Here is a 14,920-nt window from a genome sequence, read left to right on the forward strand (position 1 = left end):
TTTAATGTAATTTAATTTCAAACCTTTATTTAACCAGATTGGTCCCATTGAGATCATAGATCTCTTTTTCAAGGGAGTAATTGAAACAGAATAACAGAAAATGATTGTTTTCTCAGTCCTTCTAACACTTGAAATTGGAAGGTTCATGGATTAATAGGCCAAATATTAATAAAAAAGAAACAGAATTTCAGCTAAGCGCCATTAACATATTTCACTGGGCCATAATTAGAGCAGTGACTGACTGCCACACACCCACAATGATTTCTCTATCATCCAGCACTTAACCTCAAAACGGAAGCCCCCCCCCCCCCCCCCCGCTGTTAGGATGACAGTATTGAAAGTGAGACTTTTAATCAGTGAGATGTTCCTTTCCAGCTCTATGACATGCAAGGAAATCAAATGCATAAAGGCATAAAGACTATATTTACATGTTTTTCTAATAATTCTGCATCACCGCTTCATAAATTCATAACATGCTTACAAGTCATGGTACATTATATTTATCAATTTTGGCTTTGAACAACATTTTATAATCCTTGCACCACAGGCTGGCTAATGGACCTCATAATCAATATCTTTTTTTTTTACATGATCCCTTTGGGTTAAATGCACTCGTCTGATCTAATGGCACTTTCATGTATTTTTCACTTACCACACAGTATGTGCTCTTCAAGAAGGGTGGTTATGATCAATAAGTGTGTTATCATCATTAGACAGCCCTCTTAATGTGCTATTGGTGTGAAAGATACCAGAACAGATTTGAACTACAGTTGGTAAAAAAAAATATATAACATACTCTGTGTTTGGAATGACAAAATCAAATAAAAAAAAAAAAAATGGTATGTCTTTTAAAAAAGCAAGTGAGTTTTTACATCCAGTTCGTATATCAAGCTGGCAATGGTTACATTGACAAAACAGCATGCACCCAGCAGAAGCTGAAATCTCCACGCTGATAATGTCAGAATAAGAGCCTCATCTGGAGCAGTGACATCAGGCACAAGCTACAATTTGGGATAGTCACAGAGTGCACCATCTCAAGTAACACCACAGAGTTGATTGCAGGTGGATACTTCAGGGACTGGAAAAGCTGATGGAGTGGATCCTGGTGAATTTCAAACCAGCCATGTCAGGAAAGCTGGTGCTGAAGAGAGAACAGGTGAACGACACCTTTTTAGCATTCAAACAATCACAGAAAAAGCAGCTGAAGAGCCATGGCAAGGAGTTTGACACAACCATGAAGGATGCATCAACCCTCCCATCCACCTCCATTGAGTTGGAGAGTTGGCTGAGAGCAGAGGACCAACATGTCGTTGTTCGGCCCAGAATACTGTGACCACTCATTGTGTTCCAGTCGCTACAGTCGACAGTGCTCTTTTTCTGGAGAGAGAAAAAGGTTCTTACAACAGAAGATAACACTCTATGAGCATAACAAGCTGGGAATGCCACTTAGATCTTTGAAAGTGAACTTCAAGGTGACACAAATTAGGGAGGTGTTACTACATAGAGTGATTAACTTGACTGTGGCCAAAGCTGCAAACAAAATGAAGACTTGGATGAATGGTGGGATTGGCTTAGCTGTTGAAAGCTGATCCCCAACGCATCAAGTTCCATGTCCAGAGAGGGTCCAACATGCTTCCCAGTTTCTTAATTCTCCACACATGAGGCAAAGCTTAGACACCGGCATGCCTGCTGTGCCTGAAACGTTGAACCCTATAGAGGCTTTCCTGAGTTGCCCCCCTAAGGCCCTAAAAGAGTGGTGAGAGGTGATACTGTTGGTGAAGGTCCTAAAAGTAACTTCAGAAACCATCTGCATCAGCCTGCAGGAATATTGGCCTCTGCAAGAGAACTCAGCTCAAGTTCCCCCCCCCATATCACAGTCAACACCTTGAAAACTGAAATCAGTGTTCAATCCTCTAGGCAAGTCATCATGCTGTACTTTCAGCAAACAGTCTCCTGGGAGGGTTGCTTGGACGATGGCTTTGATAGAAAGCTGATCAAATTCAATACTGCACTGATTGATTAATAAAGGCAAGGTGGCTTCAAGATTTGAGCTTGATGCAATTTGATACAGCAAAGAATAGCCATGTCAAATTGGCCTCAATGGTCTTTACAATCTGTACAGCTACAGCACCCTCTGTCCTTAGACCCTCGATTCGACCCGTGACATCACATTTGTGGCTCAAGAGAGTAGATCTGTGGGGAAAGAAGTAGCCATATGGACACAGGCTGAGGTCTGATCAGCCTCAGCTAGATTGCCAGGAGGAGTCATGTTATGTTGAAAGATCTGTAATCCCCATTGGTGGCAGAATGCACATTTTCGTTTGATTCAAAAATTCTCTTGATAAATCTCATCTCATGCAGAGTGTTTTATCTCACTGACAATACAACACTTACTCAGATGGTCATTTTCTGAAACCGAGTTGCTCAGATCCCCGCCAACCAATTACAATATTTTTTGACGTATGAAAATCTAATTTGCTTTCAAAGAAAAACAGCAACACCAATCTACTGCTCAATGCCAAGATAAACTACTAAAACCTCTCGCTGTTTGAAGCCAGACAAGTTTACTATCCTAATTGGTCCCTGTGGGCAGAGCATCAGTTGTGTAAATAATTTTCTCAGCTCTTGGCCTGCTCCATTTTTGGCTATCGTGGCTTCCCTTCTTTGTGAAATAAAAGCAATGCCTGTTGGAACGAAGTCATGCAATTCCTAGAGCACATTGTTTTTATCTTGTAGCTACAAACCAGCTTTAAATGAGAGGCTGCTGTTCAATCACAGTGCAACCAATCTTATCACCATAGACCCAGCAATATCTATTGGGGGTAACGAATTGCAGATGGGGTTTCAACTGTTGCTGCAGCATGTTCTGTGGGATTGTGGTTTACGGGAATCGGGTTACTCATAATTAAGAACATAGCTCGGAGCAGGTCGTACCCTCCACCGGGTCAGCTTCTGGGGTTCTGACGGGACTCGAGTAATTTAACTTCTGTTTTATGGACTGCTGGCACTAGATTACAAACTTAGCTTAACATTGTAGTCATGTCACACACACACACACACACACACACACACACACACACACACACACACACACACACACACACACACACACACACACACACACACACACACACACACACACACACACACACACACACACACACACACACACACACACACACACACACACACACACACACACACACAGACAGAGATACAACGTTTGATAGAGGCTCACAGCCAAAACTCCATCAAAAAGTGTCAACTGTTTATATCCAAACTGAACTAAAGCTATTTCTCGTAGATGGTTTGTGCTTTCAGATCATAGCACTTTTGTCGAGTGATTTGCGAGCAGCTTGTAGTTTGTGTTCATTATTTTATGGTTGCAGGCAAGGGGAAAAAAGGAGAAGCGGGGAAATTACAGCTTGACCACAATCACAGAGGACACAGAAATGCTATTAGTTTTCCAATGCAATCACATAATCCAATGGCCTGGACATTTGCTTTAATAAGACACCTGGGAAATGCATCCATCTCATTTCATTTCATCGGCTCAAATCAATCTCATATCAGCTTTAAATGAAAACGATGAGAAGAGAAATCTGTGTGGACAAGATATTAATACCAAAGGGAACTCCTTCATTACTGACTTTAATGATTGTCTTTCTTTCTTCTCTATGGTGCAGACAATATATATAGCTTTTTACTACATGCTATAAACCCAGATTGAAAAACGAAGGCTTTTAACATAAAAGGCTGTATTTTAAAGCAAACAATTTTCACTTGAGTTGAATGCTTCAAAACTACTCTATAATAGACATTCTTTCATTCCAAAGAGGCAATTTATGAGAAGATGTTGCATCAAAAGGTGTACATCGCTCTTTGGAACTTCAAAGAACAATGATTTGTTCATTAAAGCGTCAAAAGTAGCAGCTTTGATACACACATAGACTGCTGTATAGCCATATCTATTAAAGCTTGTGGGGTTTTTCTCTCATGCTGTATGCTTGTGTGCTGTTGAATGTGGGGATGCTGCTGGTATCAGTGATGCTGAGAGTGCTGCACGAGGCGAGTCTTTGTCTGCTCTGGGAAGGCTGGGCTCCAGCTGGCTCCCGCTATGTGCAAAAGTCAGTGGGTCCCTCAGCACTCAGTGCAGGAGGCGGGCTGGTTGATTGATTGGGATGCACACCACCACCACCCCCCCCCCCCCACCCCTCATTTCCACCACCACCTCCTCCTCCTCCTCCTCCTCCTCCCTCACCTCCTCCTGCCTGTGCACATGTGCCTTTCATACTCTCCATTTTTACCCAGACCTGCTTTATTACACAGAAGCATTCATGCAGTAATGCTTACAATGCAATACCCCATGTTTTTAAGAGGTGCATGCTCAAACACTTAGGTACACACTTAGGAAAACAAACAATATCTTTATTACATGATTTAAATGAATTAGTGTAGATGCTGCGTTATTAGAACACGTTTTTACCGGAACATGTGCATCTGGATGTGAGAGTGCTCATTAAAATGACCATGTGGGCAACATTGGGTTCATTCAGGGCAACACATTTGCTGTCCTTACAGATTACTGTTTTGCCAGACCGTTCTCCACTTCGCTTTGCTCTAGCAGAGATCCCTAACGAATGCATCATTCCAGACACAGAGAGAGGGCGCCTGGGGTAAAATATATTTTTGACAGATTTGGTATTGCAAGTGCTTCAACAACCTATTCGCTCTGAATTAATCTCCCAAGTGTTGGTGGGAAGCATGGAGTTGAACACAAAAAGGAGGAAGAAGGGGTGTGTTAGAATCACCGACAGCTTTTCAGGACTCCAGCGACGACCAGCCACAGCCAGCCAGCCAGTGTCTGGTGAACGTGCGTGTGCGCGTACATGTGTGTGTGGACCAGCAGCTAACACACACTTAACATTCGTTCGCAACATGGCGTTGAAGCGCCGAGAGACACGACGGCTCTCCCCCGACTAATGCAAGCTAATTGTTGTTAAAGCCAGTGGACTGCTCACCAAAGAAACCTAAACATTCACAGAGAGTCCTTTACGCACCGCCGGAGACAAAAGCGGATTCCAACATATGCATGTCGCTATAACGGTATAGCTGGTTGTATAGACGTATTGCTACCCCACTGGAGGAAATCAAAGGCTGTACATGGCGGTGGAGAGTACAATTTGGCTGTTCTGTCTTCTTTCGCTGTTCTGTGGTCCATCAAAGCAAGGTAAAGCGCTCACTTTACTCATCTGCATGTTTTTCAGTGGAGTGCATGTGTGAGGCAGCGGGCCACTCACATTACACTGAAGTGCAGTTACTCAGAACACAAGTGGGCTGTGATCAAAGATAGGGGAGAGCTACTTGGGTGCACCTTGCACGGTATACGAACAGTATCCCCTCCGTGTTCTGTGGTGCTCACCTCACGTGGCCCCTCCGGTTCGTTCGAGGTAGGGTTGTATTGTTCCACTACGGGTGTCTCTGTCAGGACGGGCGGTGAAGCTTTGGGGTTTGGAAGTTGCAGCCCGAGGAGCGGTGCCACTGAGCGGCCAGGGGGCTTTGAACCGACCGGGGAAGTTTCGGATCAAACATAGGATGGGGCTCATTATGGAGACATGTGGGCTCGGATTTGGTGTTTAATGAGTGTGGAGCCCCCTGGAAGCAGCTCTGTCTTAAATGTGCCGATTGCTTTGTCAGTAAAAAACAACAACAACAACTTAAGTTTTCTTTCTTTTTCTCACGGTTTAATAACCGAATACATGTGCGCATGGGACGACTGGTTTTCAGCCACTGGCTCAGGAAGTTCAGTGAGAGGATTTTGAAAGTGTAGGCCAATAGCATCAAAAGGACTTCGTTATCTATGCTTTTGATACACTTGAAGTAGAATGCGAGCTGATGTTTGGTTTCCGAGGCATTGCGGCGATGTCTCCCGAGAGTGGAAGCGTGCTGGTTGGAGAGGAAAGTCTGCCTACACAGGCGGCGACGAGTGGGTGAAAGACCGACTGCAGGATTTACATGACAAAGACCTGTGCAGAGTATCAGTGGAGGCTATTCAGCTGAAAGCTTTTCAGGGTCAGGAAAAGAAGATATAGGTGAACCTGCCATGCGTTCCTTTTTAGGTAAAACTGTTTACCATCAAGGATGCACACACAGATGTTTGGTACATCTTTCATGACTGTATGCTATTAGGCCACTAAAACAAGAATGAACAACATAGTCTAATTGATTTTTCACCCACATTATCTAGCTGAATAACGTTTGAATGACTAAGCATGTTAAGAGGTTTGTGTTTATCTGTCAAGTGCCTGAGGACCAGACAAGTGGGACTGTGAGTTTGTCTGCTGTGTGTGAAGAGAGGGAGACAGAAAGAGAGAGATGGCAGAAGACATTACAAAACTGTGAGGTGAACCTTTTTTTTTTTTTTTACCTCAATCTCCAACATGTGGCATTCATATTCATGCTGGGCAAATAGGATTACACGACTCTGGAACATAAATCTAACTTATACATTTGTCTCAAAACATATAAAATGCAAGTCCCCTTTAGGGAAAGGCAGACATTGCTGCTTTTATTCCTCATGTATTAAAGTGATTGTTTTAATTTTTCACTGATTGTGTTATGAATTAATTGAGGCCACTTTAGTTTCTGACATTGTATGACCCACATTAATTAAGATCAGCAGATTATTCAATTAAGACATCAATGTTAGTTCCAGGCCTATTTAAATTGCCATCCAATTATTGTGAAGCCCCAAAGAAAGTTAGTATATTTCGATTTTTACTTGAAATGTGAACATGTCCTGATGTGAGAAGAATCACACCATTACTTAGTTCTGATGTATACAATCTCTTTACGTATATTATTGCTGACGTCTTGAAATGGTTAATAGGTTTTGCCCACACGAATACCGCACAAGCTATTACTTTCCTTTAGTCTTATCTCACATCAACACTTGTCCAATTTTAGTACATCTCCTTGCAAAAATATCTGCTTAACGAATTAAACTGTCTTATCGCAATGTTGTTTATGTGTTGTCTCGGATTTTATTACAAATAGATGAGAGAATGTTGCTTACCGTCGCCTTTTGTCTCACCCATTTTCCACTGGTGTTGTGTATACTGTATAGCTGCATTATTAAAGTGTTTTCATTGAGTGTTTTATCCTTCTCTGGGGTCTGGAGGTTGCTTGCACATCGTTTTGCTGCTGCTGCAACTCCATTATGACATGCTGTAATTCAACACAGTGATGAGAGGGTGTTGTTGAAAAGCCAAATGTTTTGGAATGAATACTTCCAAAACTCTAAAGTACTTTAACACATCTATGTAGAACTCATCTCCCTCTGAGCTATACTGTAATTGTATCACAAGTCCCATCATTCATTTTTTCAATTATGCATATAAAGACCTGAAAAGGGAGGGAACTAGAAGTATGCCTCCTTGACTTCCATCTGATATAATAGTAGAAGGTTATAGGATACAATTTATATAGAGTTAGATTACCATGCCCCACAGACTCCTGCACAGTCAGAGTAAGGAATGACTCTCCTTGAGATCCTCCTGACAGGAGAGTGAGTGCCACACTGGGGGCGATCACATCTAGATGATGAAATCTCTTGCTGGTAAATGGCGATTGTGATGGAGGTTGTCTGTGATAAGAGTGAAGTAGAAATTGATTTATTTGCACTGAGATATTTATCATTGGAAGTTGGTACCAACCAACTTTGACGTTTGATTGCTGTCTCTGTATGAAATACAGAGGTCTTGGAGGTGTTATTTACACATCACATTTTGAATTTGACAAAAATAAACATTTGTTTTAATATTAAGGTCATCTAAACTACTTTGCTTCAGAGAAGAAGAAACCACCTTTGAATCTCTCTGCAAACACTGACAGCAGCATCATGAATGCATTATTATAAAGATGATTATTTTGCATTACTAGTATTTACTTAGCAGTGTTTCCCCTAGGATGGAGTCACAGCAGCGGTGCTAAGGCACGCGGGCCCAGCTAAATGTGAGCGCGGAGCACGTGGAATCTTTTTGTGTGTGCACGTGCGAAGTGCGCCCCGCCAACATGTTTCTATGTCTCTGCCAGCACAAGAAAGGCTCTTCAGGCTCTACAGGTGTGTTTTGCTAAATCACCTTTATTGAACATACAGTAACACAAATACTACACATCCACATAACAAACAATCAAAAATAAAATGTATGCAATTTCATTATTTTAACCTGCTTTATTTGGGGGTGGACCTCACATCCTCTAGGGGGGTCCGGGGGCATGCACCCCCGGGAAGATGTTTTAAATGTTGAAGTTAAATGCATCAATCTGGTGCACTTTGAGCACAAGATGAATTTATAGATACAGCTCTCAACACTCATGAAAGAGAGCTGTATACTTTTCAATAGTCCAAACATCTTTAGAATATGATCACAACCAATAACAAATCATTTAAACTAGTTTATTCTTATCTTATGTTACCTAGTTAGTATTCTTTCTTTTTCTTTTTGCATATTTTACTAATCACTCCCCTTTTATGATTTCTTACTTTATTTTGTACAACTAGATTAAATAGTTAAAGGTGTGCTCTCTCTCGCTTTCTCTCTGTCTCGCTCGCTCACAGAGGCTGTGTGGCTACGGATTATTATTTGAATATATATTGATTTTTTTGGTATCTTTTTTTGTTGGTACCTGGCTGGTCCCCCGTAGCAGCAGTGGCGCGCAATACATTGAATGTATATAGGGGAAACACTGCCCTTAGGCTGACACAGTGTGTGAATGTTTCTCTCTGTGTTTATTTTGCTGGGTTTAGAAAGTGGAGCATGAATGTTTTGTGTGTCGGTGGTTGTGGGAACTGAGGCTGATGGGGGGGGGGGGGGCTGTGGGTGATTCTGGGACAGGGATGAATAAGCGGGCGCTGGTGGGGCAAATTTGAGGGCAAGGGCCATTGCTACATCCACAAACAAAGAGCTTGTTTTATCCATTCTAGAGATCAAATGAAATTATGTCAACTTCACTTAACATATCACAAGCAAATTAATGAAACAAAGGTGCCGGAGTGTCTGTGTGTTCACAGTCCATGCAGTTATTAATGGACACAATAAAAGATCACATCTGCACTCCTGCAAGACTTTATGACCAAATAAATCGGATTATTATAACGCCTTTGGCCTCTTTATATGCGCATGGAAATTGTAAACACAGCATGATGAAGCATTGGTACTCCGCTGACTGAGAATGTCATGAGATAATTTACCCTTGATGCTCTGCATGAGTATTTACTGTTTGTATTAACAGTCACACAGCTCGCATGAAATCGCAGTCCTCTTATGATTTGATTTGTACCAGCAGGTGTTGATTGACCTCGCATGCTTTCCTGCACTGTCCACAGTTACACAGTTCGGAGATGCAGTGCAGTAGCAGTCTTGTGTAATTCCACTGAAGCAGCCTGGTGTGATAGGCCTTGATTAGGGGGAAAGTACTTCCTATTAATTGAATTCCCTTTACCAAGTGCCATTTCGTTAAACTGCCTATTCTGCATGTCTTTGGAAGGAAACCTGTGAGCCTGCAGGAAAGTAAAAGAGGGACTTTTCAAACTCCACAAAGAAAGAAACCCTTTTGACCTTTTGCAAATTAATTCTTACCTATAGCAGGTGGTATCATATATTAAAAACCTTCAACCAAGAAAAAGAAGGTCAGCATTATATTTCATGTAATGTCTTCCTATGTGTGTGCGGTGTTCCAAAACTGGTCCATAGGTCCATTCTGAATGGTGCAAATATATTTGTATACCCTCTATCCGTTTCACAGAGAAACCATTTAACTGCCTCGTTATGAACATGTAACGGTGTAAAAAACACAAGGCTGAATGAGTTTGGTCTAATTGCTGTTGCAACTCCTTTAATGTCTTTGTTTTCTAAGCCCCAATGGTATATTCTTCTTGCTGTGCATTACGTTTTATTGTGTTTGAACACCAAATTAAATCAGGTTTAGTTTAATTGTCATGTTGTGAAATTAAATTGAAGCAAATTGAAGAGCCTGTAAGAATTGTGATTGAATGAGGTTGACCCTAGGGTAGGAAAGCAAGGAACCACTGGTTTGAAGTTTATTCAAATGAACGTGTCTCTGATTACATTATGAGTTTAACACAGCTTACCACTCTCTGTATTAACTTGTAATGTTACCCTGTACAGACAGACAACGTAATAATAATGTAGACTGTAGTGGAAAGCCAACGTGTGCCTTCATTAAAAAATACAAGGAATCTATGGAAACAAATGGCTAATCACAGGTTTTTGAATATTTGAAATAACACAGTTAAATGAGTACTTTATGAAGACCTTAATTAAAGGCATCCAAACGAGCAGCATTTGCTCACACGCTCTTGACATACCAGGGAGGACTGTGTGATCAAGCAGAATATATATATATTTTTGTATCCTGCTTTGAAACCGCTTTAAACTCCCTGCGTGTTATTTCAGTTCTGGGAGAAATTCATTATGTATGGCTAACTCTACAACTCAACATATCGTTTTTGTAGAAAAAAAACCCAGTTATGTTTCCAATATTCTCAGGTCAGAAGTGGTCATCTCTACAGCATGTTTCAGACTAAGTTAATATTGCGACTGAACATTTGCTGTAGGGAATATATACTGCTGAGATGACCCTATATGCAATGTTAGGCATGGTGGTGGGAGTGAAATGTTTCTTGAGTCAACCATTCATTCGACTCACTGCACTAAGGTACTATAGGGCAAAGTACTTTCCCTAGCTTAAATGTTGTGGCGATGTAAAGTTACACAAGAGCTTATATTTTCAGTTTGGCATAGCCTCAGAGCAAGATAGTTTGGATATAGTGAGTGAGATGTGTTAAGAACATTGTATCGTTAAAAAGAAAGGCCTGAACAAAGTAAAAGTTTTCTGCAGAGGGTATAACTCACAAAAGTTGCATCTTCTATGTAGTTGAATTATTTACTCAACATTAAAAAAATAATAAAAAAATGCTGAAATGTGTGTATTAATAAATAATTGATTGTTGTTCAATTCACACAAGATATTACCTGCAAGATAATAAACACTTACATATCTGTCATCCTAGAAGCTGAGGACCTTATTTGATAGGAAGTGCATTGACAGTTTTGGGTAGCAACATGTTTTTCCTTCACCTTGTGACATTTACTGCAGAAACAAAGCAGCATCACGTTCCTCCCTCCACCAAATATGTATTGTAAGTCCAATGCTCTTGTCTGTTGGTCTTCCAAACGTTGAGAAAAGTTTTGGCTTGGAAATTAAAGTTCACTTTAAAACTTGGTTTTGTTTTTTTGGCAGTAGTCATCTCCCTGCTGACTGCTTGTGTCTGAAAATCTTATTCTGTTGCACCAATCAAAGAGGCATCAGTGCACCGTGTGGTATTTTTGGAGGTTAGACGTCATTCTGCAGTTTCACACATGGTATCAAAGTAGTGTCAGATCGAGAAGTCAGATTTCATCACGCACTTAGTAGGAGTTGTCAGTGGTTGTCAATGTACTGACTGACAAAGAAAAAGATGCAATGTACTAGACAATAACTGTAGAAATGGCCAAAATACAACTGAACAACAGCCCCTCTCGGTTAAGCGTACTGATCCACTACAGGAAGATGGAGTCTGTCTGTCTCAACCTTTTGGTCCCCTAACAGTTGAGGTCCATGTTTCCTCCTGAACTCATCTGTAATGTTTAGAGTGTGTTCAGCTCCAGTTTGTTTTGTCTACGCTGGAGGGCCAGCTGTTCAACCTCCCGTATAGTGGCAGCTACAGAATATTAAACATGGAATTGGTTGAGTGATGTATACTGTCTGTAGAACCACTACAGCATCGGTGTCTACTGTTACTGCTCAAGTGTCTCATATCAGTCAGTAATGTCTTTGAGATCACCAACAAATATTTTTGTGTAGGATCTAATTGTGCTTTTGATTCTGCTAAGTAATTGTGGAGGAAAACACATTATACCAAGCTTCTATTCTCCCATGTCCTTTAGCAGATTAAGACCCCACCTCCTTAATGACTTAATGTAATTGCATTTCTAAATGATGTACTTGTGTAAAATGTACTTTTAATGACTCTGTTTTAGTTGTCAGCCTTGTTTGAACTTTGGGCCCAAACTTGCACTTCCATTTCCAGTGTTTCTTTGAACATGCATACTCAGATCTCTTGAGACTTAGACGCAGTTGGACAGCAGGGCCTGTGTAGAATAGCTCATTACACATTAGCGGAAAATTAAGTATCTACGTGTGTGTGTGTTTGCTGAGGTGCATTCACCCCGTGCGCCAGCCTGCTTGCTTGTGTGTAAGCGAGGGTGTGTCAGCTGCGATTTGTGAGTGCATCTTGATCCCCTCCCCTGAGAGCCCGTGCTAAATTAGGATGCATATTATTTAAAGATGCCCTGGGCTGAGTTTCAGCTGGGTATATTTGTGCAGTGAATATGTTGATTTTTATGGTGCCCTGTGTGCGCCTTTTCAGGCTGCCAAGGAGGCTATCTAAAGCACAGAAGTGCTTGTATGAAAGGAGAGGAAGTCTTGAGATTGATTTTTCTCTGCAATGAATTCAAACGATTTTCTCTCTTGGGATGTTCAAAGCACTGTGTTACATTTATTTAGTTTGTGCTTCTTTCCAGTGGTGAATAGATCAGTCTGTTAGCAATACGTGTACATGTGAGCTAATGAGTGTTTAATTCTGTACAAGTGTAAGCAGATATCTATGTAAATATTACTACTCTGGGTTGAATCTGTCGTAAAGGAGAGGAGTATTCACCCTCGCCTTCTAAAACCTTTCCCAAAGGTTTTGATGAAGAGACCATAAATATTCAATATCCGGAAGTGTATTTAATTTCTGTCTGTTAAAGTAATGGCTTTTTGGTATAACATGTTGATGGATAGAAATGTTATCATGGCAGGAGCAATGGTATTTTGAATTTGGCTCACAAGAAGAGCCAAGGATAGAGATTGTTATATGTTAACTTTTAAGAGTATTTCAATGAGTTGGTCTTTACCAGCAATGTTCCTGCTTTCCTTCACACTTGAGCAACGTTAAGTACTTTTCAAAAGATGGCAACATATACTGTAACATTGGCAGAGCATTGACATTACAGAGAATCCCAACATTAATATTCTCCTACAGCACTTTCTGCAGCGAGTTGCCTCTCTATTGCATACAGAGATCAAATGTTCCTAAGTCTTTGGTTGTGGTGCTATCTGTTAATTCTTTGATCCCAGGAGCACAAACCGATATTACTGCTGCAGTGATGCAACTCGGATGGATTGTGCTAGCTCATCCTGTTGGCTTACTAGGTCATTGAGGTTTACCACATAGTGTAATTTAAAACATTACATGAGGTAATTTGATTTGATGCTTGGAGTAGGGTCACAGCTGCACCGAGAGTGGTATACAGTCTGTTATCTGCAACGCAATAATATCCTCATTTGAATCCCAGCACTTGTTCTATCCGTAGCCACATCTCCACTTGCAGGGGTGGCCTATGTTTACATTGTCTTCAAGTTGAAGCTGCACCAATGTTTTGTGGAATGGGGTTACCGAGCCTCGAAAAGTGGCTATTATGTCATTTCACAAATTCACATAGGTATTTTTTAGAGATAATATTCAGTCAATTATGAGTCAACTTATCAAACTGGTAAGATCTATTTACATGGATTTTGAATACTCAATGATATTGCTTCCCCCCTGCACATTTACATTACATACAGGGTGTTCGGGTCTAGACCCGGGGCTAACAAAAGTTTGGAAATTGTAGTTCCTGTGCACCTGTCTGGGCCGTGTGTGTGTGTTAGAGGGTGTGACTGTCATTCAGTTCAACATATTAGATTTATTCAACATATGACATCTCCTCTACAGTGGATTTTTCAGAAAAGACTGAAGAAAGTTTGTGGTGATGGTGAAAGGAAAGGCTTCAGACACCATTAAGAATGACTTCAAAGTTTTTTGTGAGAAGCAGCAGTCACCTGCATTCACATTCCTTCCATTCTTCCCTGCTGTCTGCTTGGTCGCATGAGAGCAGAGGAGTGACTCTAAAGGTGGCCATGCATTCAGAAAGATGCGGTGTATAGATTAATATTTCAATGTTGGTCTAGAGTTGTAGTCTAGCTTTAAAGTTATGGTCTATTGATGTGAATCTGCTGCAGAGGGAAAGGCAGCTGCACATGCAGAGAAGTCAAAAGAAAGGAGGATTGGAAGTTATACTGCAGTTTATTTTGAACCGTCATGATAAACACACCTATAGGAATATCTAGAATCATTTCTGCATTTTCACAAACCTTTCAGTTCTCATTCAGACTCAGTAGTGCACAAATATCACAGCACTCATCTCTCATATCGGCCATGGACAACGTAATTATTGAGAACCCCAGTGCACATAATAATATGTGCAGCTCGCTCAGTGCATGCCCTTCCTCAGCGCTGGGTCGTGTCACATAGCCGTCTCATTCATCATTCTGACCTTGTATTTAATGCTCAACCCTGATCCTTGCACACATGCATTATCATTTACATGTGCTGCACTTCACAGAGCAGAGTTGAGTAAGAGGACAGTACTTTTCCATGTTATAGCTACCAGTGTGTGCCATTGTCCTGCTCTCCTCTACAGACTGGGAGCCTTTACATAACCGATCCACTGTCTCATGTCACCCCCAGCGCAAATTCCTGTGCATTCAGTGTGCCGCTGCGTGAACAAACATATTCTGATTTGGATCTCCCGTGTTACTCCCATGTTAGTGTTATGGCTCGCTTTGTTGACTCATGCAAGTGGGCCTGGCACTTGACATGGCCATGTGGAGGCCCCATACTGCTGGGAGGCCCCGCATGCAGGAGCGCGGCTGTGTGATTGGAGGAAGCCCAACTGGGATGAATGAACACTGTACATAGAGCAGGAAGAAT

At 41.3% G+C, this 14,920-nt stretch overlaps 1 protein-coding gene across 2 annotated transcripts in view; it reads left to right on the top strand.

The window, feature by feature from the left end:
- The first annotated feature begins 4,882 nt into the window (after window positions 1–4,882).
- igdcc4 (immunoglobulin superfamily, DCC subclass, member 4) overlaps window positions 4,883–14,920 on the top strand; it is a 48,258-nt gene continuing 38,220 nt past the window's right edge. For both annotated transcript variants that reach the window (XM_079666518.1, XM_079666519.1), the window contains exon 1: window positions 4,883–5,230. In XM_079666518.1, coding sequence (XP_079522644.1) covers window positions 5,164–5,230 — 67 coding nt within the window. In that variant the 5' untranslated portion in view covers window positions 4,883–5,163. The remainder of the gene's footprint in view (window positions 5,231–14,920) is intronic.

This window comes from Notothenia rossii (assembly GCF_949606895.1).
Source record: "Notothenia rossii genome assembly, chromosome: 2".
In the NCBI taxonomy this organism is placed as follows: Eukaryota; Metazoa; Chordata; class Actinopteri; order Perciformes; family Nototheniidae; genus Notothenia; species Notothenia rossii.